Source organism: Limulus polyphemus, unplaced genomic scaffold, assembly GCF_000517525.1.
Source record: "Limulus polyphemus unplaced genomic scaffold, Limulus_polyphemus-2.1.2 Scaffold3094, whole genome shotgun sequence".
Taxonomy (NCBI): domain Eukaryota; kingdom Metazoa; phylum Arthropoda; class Merostomata; order Xiphosura; family Limulidae; genus Limulus; species Limulus polyphemus.
In genome coordinates, this window is record NW_013668704.1 from 419 (window position 1) to 13,380 (window position 12,962).

Below are 12,962 nucleotides of genomic sequence, written 5' to 3' on the forward strand. Positions count from 1 at the left end.
TTTCAAACGGCCTGAAAAGCGCTGTTATAGAGCAAAATCTCTCGTCGGTACAAAATATAGCAGATATAATGTGTTGACACACTAGTATTATACACTATTGTTTACTTTTATTCAGAAGCTCTTACAATTATATGTCCCCCGGTGAGACAACGGTGAGTTTTCGGATTTACAACGCTAAAACCAGCGGTTCGATTCCCCTCGGTAGACACAGTAGATATCCCCATGTGGCTTTGCTATAAGAAAAACATACAAAAACACTTACAATTATATATATGATGTAGATATATCTTAAGCAGAATACTCAAATGTTAAATTAGGAACTAGAAAATATATCTGTTATATTGATCGCAACCATAAGCTGAAAATTGTGTTTGTTTATTGTTAAACTCAAAACTTCACAATGGGCTATATGTGTCGTGCTCATCACGAGTATCGAAACCCGGTTTTGATGTTATGAGCCTGTAGATTTACTGCTGAGCCACTAAAAGGGGGGGGGGGGCAAAACTGAAAAAACAATAAGTAGCCTTCGAATTTAATTTTGACGTTTTGAATAATGATTCACGTTGAACGGTTGTCCAATGATGGAATAGCGGTAAGTTTTCGAACTTACAACACTAAAATCCGAAGTTCGATTCCCCGCGGTGGACACAGGAGATAGCCTATGTTGCTTTACTCAAAAACGACCAACAAAACAACAACCAACGCTGCTTTTAAACAGATAAAAAAAAGGTGAAAGTGACGTTTATTCATTATACAGTATTCTAAAAGACGAAAAATGATTTCGTTTCGCTGTAAAAACAAACTAACCAATTGGAAATAAAAACACTTTCGATTATAACAAAAATTAGCAATATCAGTAATCACTTTACCTGCAGTACACAAGAAGTTTACGTTTTTAGATGGCACTGTAGTATGTAGTGTATTAAGTAACTGCTGTATTTTATTTATGCATCTGTGAGTATGTATTTATTTTGACAAAATATGACAAAATGAGTATGCTCATTATTATTTAACTTTTTCTTACACGTTTGTAATAAAGGTGCTGGATTTTAGGTAATATTCTGCTGAATCTATCAGAAGATTCGCCTTTCTCTTTTGAGTTAGGCTTAAAAAGTACAAACGTTTTTAAGTTTTAGGCCTCCTACTACTAGTACTGGTTCCTATATTTATAATTCTACTAGGATTAGTAAGTAAAAATGTAGTACTACCACTAGAATTTCTACTACTACTACTACTAACAGTAGTACCACTACTTATATTACCAGTACTACTAATGTTCGTAGAAGTACTGAAAATTAAAAAGTGAAATAGTACCTCGTCAAAGAATTCTAACAACCTAAATATTTAGAGACTAAGTAACTTAGTATTAGTAACAGTAAGACTTAAGTTAAAAACTTTAGTTTAAAGGAAATATTTAATAAAGTGTAAAATTTGAATAAACTGTTCAAAATTTCAAGTTAACTCAAAGTCAGAAGCCATTTTCCTAGACAGTATTAATATTACTATTGGAGCTGTTATTTTTTTTTTAACCTACAGTTATTAAATAATGAGAACTTGCATTATCATGACATTTAACACTCGAACATATACATGGTCTAAGAAATGGCTTGAACTTTACCATTTGACAATTTTGCTCATATGAAAATCATAGCTTGCTCTCTCTGTCACTGTGTCAGCAAGTTACACACACATATATGTATATATAAACTGTTACATTGATACATGTTCTGATCATGATGCAAGTTTCATAATGTAATGAATATATTGGAATGAAGGTGATTGAGATTTATGTATAATATTATGCATGTAAAAAGAGAAAATCTTTTATTTTTCAATTTTGCAAGTGATCATAATGTACAATGAAATGAATATTTTCTGCTTCTCAGTAACTCAGGTAAGCTTACAGGCATAATATAGCTTTAAAGAATTAAAATTTCAGTTATTCAAAAAGTTGTAGGACCCATCAAGGTCATCCCTTCATTTAATATCAAAATGACTAACTAAGACATCAAAAACAAACTGTTGATCTTCATATATTCAAATGTATTGAAGCTGAAGTATTGTTTATTGATGTAACATGTGAAGGTAAACAATTCATCCACAGATTCTGTTGGCATAACTTCCTTCTTTTAATCTCTAATGTAAACATTAATTTTCCTTATATAAACCAGACTTTGTGTGTGTATATGCTAAATATTGCAATTGTGTTAAAACTTGGATTGTAGACTCTTAAGAAAAGTATTGATAAAAGAATACATAACTGAAAAGTAATTTGACATGCATGTGTCACTCGCATGTATGGATAAGTTGTACTTTATTTTAGATACTGCAGTACAGGAGTTTTAATTTATAAATTATGTTAATGTATAGTCCATAATGTAAAAATGAACTGTTATAAAAGTTTTGATAAGTATTAGGAATTATGGATTGTGATTGTAAAATTAAAAAAGAAGCAACTTAGAAACTTAGCCAGTCAACTATATGCACATCCACACAAAAACTGGCATTAAAACGAAATAAATGCTAGAAATTTATATTCATATATACACACACACACACACCTACTAATGTCAACAGTTAATACCTTTTTATCTTCAAACACTGAAGGCTGAGACTAATTATTTAAACTAAAAGTAAACTGTATTTTTCAGGAAAATAAATTATACATATATGTCCATTCAAGAACCTGTGTATATTTTTATCCATATAATAACATTACTTAGAGGCTAGATTTTTGTATTAGTTACTCTCTTGTTTTAAAAACAGTCTTTTGTAATAGGAAACTTGGATATGATTTTTGTATACCATGTTTACATTATACTTGTAGATCGTTTTTAAATACTTTTAAAAGAACTGTATAAAAAACTGCTAATTGGACCCAATTAAACAAAAAAAAGATTCTATACAATAAAAAATCAAAGTTTACTAAAAACTATTTGCCCTAAAATTTTTTATTACAATTGTATATATAATCGAGGAAAAGCATTTAATATTTATGCTTCTAAGTTGATACCTTTAAATAAGTTTTTTTGTACCTTATTTTTCTTTTATGTGAATTGTAGAGATCTTGTTTATTCCTTTTTCTTTCTTTTTTGACAGATTAGGATGTGCTAGAGTATGCTGTAATATATTTATCTTGATTGAAAGTTTGTGAATATTTACTGCCAACAAAGGTCTTCCAGAAAAAAGTTTTACATTCCATTATGTCTGAGTGCATGAACACACAATTAGATGCCAGTACAGTATTGGCTAAAGCCTTGGAGCAAATGGATGACATCATTGCCGGTAATTAAACAATTTCTGTGATTTTCCTGAATGGTAACACCCTATACAATTTAATAAACCTATTATTACCAAATTTGGCTATGTTTAATGTTTGGGGGTTGTTGTTTTTTATTGTAAAAATGCACTATGCATATTTCATTGCATTATCTACTTAGAAGAATCTTTAGTGCTAATACTTTGTTATTATTAATGCTGCAAGAAATAAAGCTTTTTATTATCTACAATAATATTTTCCTGAAGATGATACTTACATTATCGAAATTTGCTCAATAACATATGTATTAATATAATTTTTTAACAGTTTGTTTTTTGGATGAAAACACCACTTTGAATGTTATTTACTTTCAGAGAGCTTTTGATAATCTTCACCTTAAAAGATTGATTCCAAAGATAAATGTAGATTTCTTTGCTATGAAAAGGTTAAAAAGTACTTTGGAAATTGCTTTAGGTGTAAAACATTTAGGATGTTAAATGTATTTCTGATAAAGTAAATATGACTAATGGAATTTCTAAGTTTTTTTTTTTACAGATATTGGGATGAAGTTGCATGGAAAAACTGATACTTAGAAGAATGTTATTTTAACTAAATAAAAAATTTGTGTATCCTGATAGGCTTAAAAAGTGAATAAAAATGTATACAACTTTCTACTGATATGTTTAAATATATACCCAAATTACTTTTAGTCATAACTTGAAATGGTATTAAATACAAACTTTTGATAGAGGTAACTTTTTCTCCACAATTAATATATAACAGTGTTATGGATGAAAAGAATTTTGGTGTTTTGGTTGATCAGTTTCTTAAGCTATGGAGGCAATATGTTGTTGCTAGTGGTAGGGAAAATAGGATTTTAGATTGTAATTTCATTGTATAGGTCGCTGATTAGGTCTCATTTGGAGTATCATGTTCAGTTAGCCTTGGACACTTTATTTTAAGAAGGACATTGTTAGAAAGGGTGTAAAGGAGGGCTACTAGGATGATACCCGAGATGGAAAGGTTGTCATAAGAGGACAGGTTAAGATTTCTGAAATTGTTTTTTTTTCTTGAAAAAAGAATATTTATAGGGAATCTTATTGAAATGTTAAAAATTGTTAAAGGAACTTTTAGTGTTGATGCATCTTCTTTTTTCATACCTAATGGTGAGAAGGTAGGACAAGGGGATACAAATACAAATAAAACTTTTTGGTAGGGATGAGTCATTTTCAGCTAAGGGTAGTTGACCTTTCGAACGGGTTGCTTTCAGCAGTGGATGAAGTAAATGTAAGGGAATTTAAAGGAAGGCTTGATAAATATTTAAATGATAAGGACTGGTATTGAGATTTTGTTTGTTTTATTTATTTCTTTTTAACTTAATGGGTGGGACAGCTTTGAAGAATCAACATGTCTCTGGTTGTCCTTTGTTGTTATGCTTGGTTTTAATAAATAGCTACAAAACAACTTAAATGTGAATTTAATCACTTTTATTAGGTCTAAAAAGCCTCAGTACCACATTAGCTTCATTGATTTACATCACAAAAATGTATAAGTTGTAAGTTGTTATATAAAGCTGTGAAATGAAAATTCGTTGCCTTTCTAAGCCTTTCATGTCTCTGGTTGTCCTTTGTTGTTATGCTTGGTTTTAATAAATAGCTACAAAACAACTTAAATGTGAATTTGATCACTTTTATTAGGTCTAAAAAGCCTCAATACCACATTAGCTTCATTGATTTACATCACAAAAATGTATAAGTTGTAAGTTGTTATATAAAGCTGTGAAATGAAAATTCGTTGCCTTTCTAAGCTTGATTTAAATGTTCATAAAAAAAGTTGATCCAGAAAATTTATAACAATGCATTTCATTATTTAGAAATATAAGTACAAGAAAAAAAGTATTCATTTGTGAATGTAAATTTTTCAGTAAAAATGTGAAAATGTATGCAACATTTTAGGTAGGACATATGAATGCAGTTTTGGAGTCAACAGTAACCATTCCACTGATGGAGAAGAAAGCTGTCAGCAAAAGCCAACAGGTGATCTTAGTGTAACAGATTTACTTATTCAGTTAAGAACTGCTATAGAACAGAATACAGATATTGACAACAATGAAAATAACTGCCTTGAGGACATTGATGTAGAAACAAAAATATTCCTCATCGAATGGCTCCAACAAGCAACCGAGGATTACAGTAAGGTAATGTGCTTTTTATTTTTTATTTGAAATAAAATCATTTTGAGCAAATATGTAAGTGAGCTGTTTTTGGTTATTTACAATATTTTTCTATTGTGAACTAAAGAATTTGTGTGGCAAATCCTTTATTTTACTTTAAGAATAATTAAAATCCTTAAAAAGAAAACAAAGTATTTTTTGAACTCTCACAAGTAAATATGTACTCTCAATTAAAAAATTCCAGGCCCAGACATTTTCAAACAACATCTAAACTTCAAAGAACTTTAACTCAAAATATAATTTTGAAAAAACTTAAATTTTACTCTTCTTTTCATGGATAAAAATTGTCCCAGTAATTAATAGGCCTATTAGTCTTATATCAGTAGTTGGAAAAGTTTTTGAAAGTCTGATAAAAGATGTTTTGCAAAGTCATTTAACTAAATTAAAAATGTTGTTGGATGGTGAACAGGGTTTCACTAGGGAAAAATCTTGTTTTACTAATCTTTTGACATAGATGAAAGAATGGTCACTAAATTACTTAGTTTGCTGATGATATTATGGTCTTGGATGTTGTTGTCTGTGATAAGTTTGCTGCTCCTTTATTAAAGGATTTAGATCATTTGGTGAATTGAACAAATAAATGGCAGATGGCTTTTAATTATACTATATGCATGGTATTGCATTTTAGTTATCATAATTTGAATTATAAGTATAATTTTGATGGGAATAATCTTAACAGTATTATGGAAGAAAAGGATCTTGGTGTTCTGCTTGATCAGTCTCTCTAAGTCATCTAAGCAGTCTGCTATGCTAGTGGTAGGCAAGTAGTAGTTTAGGTTGTATCTAAATAAATACTGAATACGAGTCAAAATAAGTTATAATTTCATTGTATAGATTGCTGGTTAGGCTACATTTGGAGTACCGTGTTCAGTTTTTGGCTTCTTACCTTAAAAAGGACATTTAATTATTGGAAAAGTTTCAAAGGTTCAGAGGAAGGCTAGTAGGGTAATACCTGGGATGGAAAGGTTGTTATACGAGAGCAGGTTAAGATATCTGAAATTGTTTTATTTTGAAGAAAGAAGAGTTGGGGGATCTTATTGAAGTGTTTAAGGATGTTGAGAGAATTGGTAGTATCACTGAATCATCTTTTTACATACTTCATGGTGAGAATGATAGGATAAGGGGAATACAAGTAAAAATTTTGGCAGAGTCATATACAAGTAAAAGAATTTCTCTAACAGGATATTTGGCCTTTGGAATGGGTTGTCTTCAGATGTTGTGGATGCAGTAAATATAAGGGAAGGAATGATAAATATTTGAATGAAAAGGGCTGGCTTTGAATTTTTTTTTTTCAAGTTTAGGTTTGTGGATGGGATGGTCTAGATGGACTGACAGGTTCTTTGTTGTCTTTAGATTCTATTTTATGTTATTTTATAACTTTTAATTGAACAGTATAACCTTGGACTACTTCAATAATATAGCCTTGACATAAGAAGTTTAGAAAAAGAAAAAAAAAACCCCTTCAAAAATTCAACACAAAATTCTGTTTGATAATACAACACTTACAAACTGTGACTAATTACAATTTATGACAATTCTAACTGGATTTCAAACAGTATTTACTCTATTCTCTAAATTCTCAAGCATCTGGCATATCAACTTTCAGTTCTCTTTTCTTTTATACTTTTATTTGCAGATTACATTTCAATGTGGAAAAATTATTGGCTATTGGCAAAACATCTGATTAACTTATTTTCTTACAATAAACATTAACTTACATATGGCCATGTACCATAGTTATTGTGACAAAAATATCAGCACTATCCAAAGTTAGTGATTTTGTCTCACTGTGTATGTAAGTCAGCATTATGCATAAACAAACCTCATGTAAAAGGTAGGGGAAAAGAAACTTTTACCATAAGATTTGCAAAAACCATCAGTAAAAATACAATTAATAACAATAATTAGTTTTAATTATTAACACATTTGTCACTGCAGCAGTTTTAACCCATGTGCTAAGCCACATTCATTACTGCTGAAATAACAAAACTTTTAGCAACAGTTCGAAGTGATCATATGGCATAACAGTATTGACAAGTGGAGTAGCCAGTAGTGGATCATTTGATCAGTAATCCTCTATCACTGGTTTTTTCACGGTGCTCATGATGAAAAGAATGCCAAGAAATTTTCTCATTTCACATGCAACAGTCGCAGACCACTGACGAATTCTGCTTTTAGGCTTTAGGCAGTTCAATTCCAAAAACTGTTCAGCAAACATGTTTGTTTCAGTGACCATCATATTCACAACATCATCCGTCACAAACAGTTTGAAAATTTCAACTGGAATGGCTTACGACAGCAAACCTGCAACCATTTGAGGCCATGTAGTAAAAGAAGTATCAGCTGGACTAACATATGTAGCCTGGACAATTTGCCATCCATCAACTGATGCTGGTTTTCCAGTGTCAATGTCCGTGTCTGGATCTGCAGTGTCAGTTATGGACGAATCAGCTTGAATGTCTACCTGCTCTGTAAAATTCTGGCCTTTTTCATCATTAGACTCAGAATTACTAGGCTCATAATTACTATCCCTATGTACATCATCCTCCTCAAGTGATTGGATCACGTTCTTGTAAAATACATGCAATTTTGCTCAGACTAAAATGTTGCACAACCCTGCCAGCTTGTAGTTATAAAAGTAAACAAAACACTGCAGAAACGTCAAGTCAAGTGACTTGAAACTTTAGTGAAAATTGTTTCCTGTCATTCACAAGAAGGCAGCATACACATAATCATTGTATAATGTTAAGGGACTGTTTATCTATATGCTTACACATAGTTATAGCCCCTTTGCTGATTGATGTGTCAATGCATCAGTAGCACTTGAATAATAGAAATGATTGATGCTTTAACCTGTCATTAGAGGCAAATGTGTTAATAATAAGCAAACCATGAAAGCTTCCATGAGAACTCTGCTTTAGCTCATATAAGAGTTGGGTATCCTCACTCTTAGTGGTGTTTTTGGCCCTTATATACATGTTCTGATAGGAAGATACTAGTTTTCAAAATTGCAAATAGATTAAGACATATAAGAATTTTAGTCTGAAAAATGATGTCTTCGAGATCCCTGAAGTCAAGAATATGTAACAACTTTAGTCTACTTTCTGGACTTTTTTCTCTAGTGCAGCCTAATTATTTACAGCAAATAATATGCAAAAGAGACACTGGAACCAAATATAGTCTTGAAGTTGAATAGCTCACTATTGAAAAAATATATTTACAAATAGGATTTGTATCTTTACATCATGAACACATAAATAACTCAACTTTTTTTAGGCTGCAAAAATAACTTTGGTGAATATAAAAGTAACCAGATTGCACTGGAATTCCTGGATTATTTACATAGGTTTGGTAAAGTTCACAAAAATCAGTTAACAAAGGAATTTCAAGGTGGTATAATCAGGTATACATAGTGATTATAAAGAAAGTTTTGTGGTTCAACATATCTCACAAACAGTTTGGCATAGGAAGGTGAAATTACACAGAAGTCTTAAGGGAATCATTTATATGCAATTGCCACAGTTCTCAAATGTTAGCAGGGGTCCTATTGTGACCTAATGTCTGATCAGTAACAGCAATTGTTCAAAATGTGCTCCTCCAGCATCAAGAATGCATTGAATTTGTGTGACACTGGACATTACAGCAACAATGCACATCTTGTATGCTGGTCGCTTCTCAGACAGTATCCTTGAGTACACACATAACTTCATATACTCCCACAACTAGAAAAGGGTTGGTATTAGGTCTGGTGAACAAGGTGACATTCACAAAGAAAGTGACATGAAATAATTCTTTCCTGAAAGAGCTCCTGCAAGATGTGTTTCACTTTGTTATCAGTTTGTGGAAGGGTACAATCATGCATGAAAACCAGAATGTCTATATTTTTTTTTTCTGCAGCATGGGAATTACATTGGCTGTGAGCATTATACGGTACTTTGCAGTATTGACTGTACAAGTTTGAAGTCCATGTGCTGATGGTTTTTTCAAAACAGTCAGTTGTGAAACTGCACCATATTCTCACTTTAGCATCCTGGAAATTTATAGGAAATTTTACATATAGATTATTTTCTGACAAAATAATGTACTTATGCATGTTAACACTTCCAGAAAGGGTGAAGTGTGCTTCATCAGTCCATAAAATATTGGCAGGCCACTGGTCATCAGCTTACACTCTTGTCAAAAACTGCAACACAAAAGCAACACTTTGGGTTAAATCTGTCTCCTTTGGTGCTTGAACATGATGTTTCTAAGGAAACATTCACAAAGTTGACTAAAGAACCTTACGATTGGTTGAAATAGACAAATCCAGACACGTGGTACATAACTTATGCTGACTTGTTACAACATGGTCGGCCTCAGCATTAGTTTCAGTAGATGTCAGTGATCTGCTTGTATGTGGCTTATCACAAGTACAACTTGTCTTCCCAAACTTGTTTATAAACTTTCACATAGCTACATTGGAACAAGGCCCTCTATTGGTATACCTGAAAGCTGCCTTGGCATTGCATCCTTTGGGGTGATAACATTTTACTATTTCATCTTTCTGCACACATATCAATTTCATGTTCGTTGAATGAGCTTATTAACATTTATTTATTCCCGTGAGAATTATGTAAGAGAAACCACAGCATTACTACTTGTGGTAGCATTTGACAACTGTTGCATTTTTGTACGTGTCATACCATTTGTAAGATATGACGTGCTGAAGTGTAAAACTTTCTTTATAATCAACCTGTACATTGGTTTGGTAAAGATGATACTGGTCAGCTGATACAGAAATTTAGGTTGTATGTATGCGTGTGTGTGTGTATATATTAAAGATGATGGTGCTTATAAGTTGATTATAAGAATTTCTGTGTTGTAATAAGTAAGAAGGGTAAAGAAGGCACTGGTCAGTTTATTCTGGAATTTCTTGTTTGTATAAATAGCTCTGATAAAGATGATAGCAATCAGATGATACTAGAGTTTCTGGGTTTCATAGATAGCTCTAGTAAAGATGATACGATTTATTACTTGGTTGTAGCTTTTACAGGATCTTTACCAATATATGATAAATCTAAATTTAAGAAAAAATTAATGTTTGATAAGAACATGGTGTTTTAAAATATTGATGGTTGATTTTTGAACAGTATGCCATAAAGTTTCCTTTTTGACTGTTACACAAATGTTTATCATTTCACAAAAAGATTAATGAAAAAAACATAAGAGATGAACTAATCTTGTACAAGTTAAATTTTCTTTAATATGTAATAAGATTATTTGTTCATGGAAACAATCTGAAGTAATCTGTTATGTACAAATTCATTATGGCAAATTATTAATTGTTTGTGTGCTAAACCTTTATGTTATGAATTCAAAATAAGTAGTTTGGAAACAAAACTATAGATGGTGCTTAAATCAATGTTATCTTGTTTCAAGATACCATAGTTGTCTTTGTTCAGTGTTATTCATGGACCTATAAAATGAGAGCCATGACAGACCCCTACTGAGATGTAAAATGGTTGTAATCATGTTTATTCTGTTACTAATCCCTTTTCAACCTTTAATTTTTAAAGATGAAGTTACACATTTGCATATAAATTAGTTAAACACAAGTATCATATGAAAAAGGTATTATTTCAGTTAAGCTTAAATGATATGTATTTTACAGATGCAGGTACTCTGCAATTGTTCCCCCTTTTTCATTTTAATATATTTTCATGAACTTGCATGATGACCTTCATTTAAGAGAGATTTCATTGTGTTTTTAAGTTAATATTCAAAAAAATTTGCATAAAATAATCTGATCTCCTGAAAACATCAGTGTGTAATTCCTCACAAATACAGTTTTATATGAGCTTGGCATGATATTCTTTTTTTTTAAATGTTCACTATTCTTCCCATATTATATATGCAATAAAAATTTTTGTAATTCTGATTAGTAATGACTGGGTTTATACATGGCTTGTGGCATTCACACAGTAATGTTTTGTATTGTACTGTGAGTACTTAAATCAGTTGTAATTCTCTTTTTTTCCTGAGAGTTTTGTGTACCATGTATGGATTGAAGTGCTGAATAAATGTCACATCCCTTTGTAATTTTATGTGTCCAGAAACAATGATTGAAGTAATTTGAAAATAACCAATGTGATATCTGCATGTTTTAGTTGTTTATATTCAGGTCGTAACTTGAGATAAGTTTTATAGTTTTCCAATTTTCTTAAGGTTTCGGATACGTGTATTCTTTAAATTACAGCATTTCCACCCTTATAAGTATTGGTAAATTTTAGTTTAATATTTAGATATTATGGTATGTTTCAACAATTTGTGAAGTGTTTTTAAAACACTTCTACAAACATAGTGGGTAGTACTACTCATTTTTTCAAGACTTTTGCATTTTGACACTGATTATTTGGAAAGAACAGTTAGCTATTCATACATTTGCTACTATAGTAACATAATACTGTTGCATCAGGTTGGAAACAACAGTGACTGTAAATATAATTGCTCCCATAGTATTACAATTGTTGATAAGTTGCAAACAAGGAAAAAGTACTAATTTACTTTACAGATTAAACACCAAACAGTTACCAAGTTTACACTTTATGGAGCTGCTAATTATGTGTCAACTTTGGTACATTATTTAAAGTGCAGTGAGGACATCACCATCTGCTTACAAGTACTGGGTATGAAGTCTTTCTGTTTTAGTGTAAAAGTTATTATTAGCTATGATAAAAATACAATCAAATATTTACATACAGTGATGTTAAATATTAAATAATGATCATCAAAACTATTTTTTCAATAAAAGTATGCTAAGATAGATTTAGTTTGAGGTGTAATAACTGTAAATATCTATTGTTTCGTAGTGCGTATTTACAAATAGAACACTTGTGACTATAAACCTAGAATAATTTTTGGGGCAATGGCTGTTCAATAGCTTTAATAGTTTGCTTTACTTAAAATTTAATAAAAAGCTATAAATACAGTAATTCATATTTGTATCTTATGCTTAATTAAACATCTGTAATTATGCACTAAAATATGTTTTTTTTTGCCTGTTTTACTTCACCAGCAGAGGGTATAGCCAATCAAGGAATGCATTAGACCTCTACATCACAGATTCTCATTTCACTTTCATTTCTGTGCTCTAAGAGAAGCATTATGGCTTTTTATTTGTTCTCTGAGAAAAGCAGTATGGTTGTTTATCTATGCTGTAAGAGATGCAGTATGTTTTTTTTTACTTGTCTTCCTAAGAGAAGTAGTATGGTTTATCTGTGCTCTAAGAGAAGTAGTATGGTTGTTTATCTGTCCTCTAAGAGAAGCAGTGTGGTTCTTTATCTGTCCTTTAAGAGAAGCAATATTTTTGTTTATCTATGCTGTAAGAGATGCAGTATGGTTGTTTGTCTGTCCTCTACGAGAAGTAGTATGGTTGTTAATCTGTCCTCTAAGAGAAGTAGTATGGTTGTTAATCTGTCCTCTAAGAGAAGT

At 31.2% G+C, this 12,962-nt stretch overlaps 1 protein-coding gene across 2 annotated transcripts in view; it reads left to right on the top strand.

The window, feature by feature from the left end:
- The first annotated feature begins 911 nt into the window (after window positions 1–911).
- LOC106468641 (liprin-beta-1-like) overlaps window positions 912–12,962 on the top strand; it is an 88,622-nt gene continuing 76,571 nt past the window's right edge. Inside the window, exons 1-3 of one of the 2 annotated variants that reach the window (XM_013929071.2) lie at window positions 912–954; window positions 3,100–3,285; window positions 5,215–5,456. In XM_013929071.2, the coding sequence (XP_013784525.1) occupies window positions 3,204–3,285; window positions 5,215–5,456 (324 nt within the window). In that variant the 5' untranslated portion in view covers window positions 912–954; window positions 3,100–3,203. The other variant, XM_022396992.1, reaches the window with a different exon arrangement.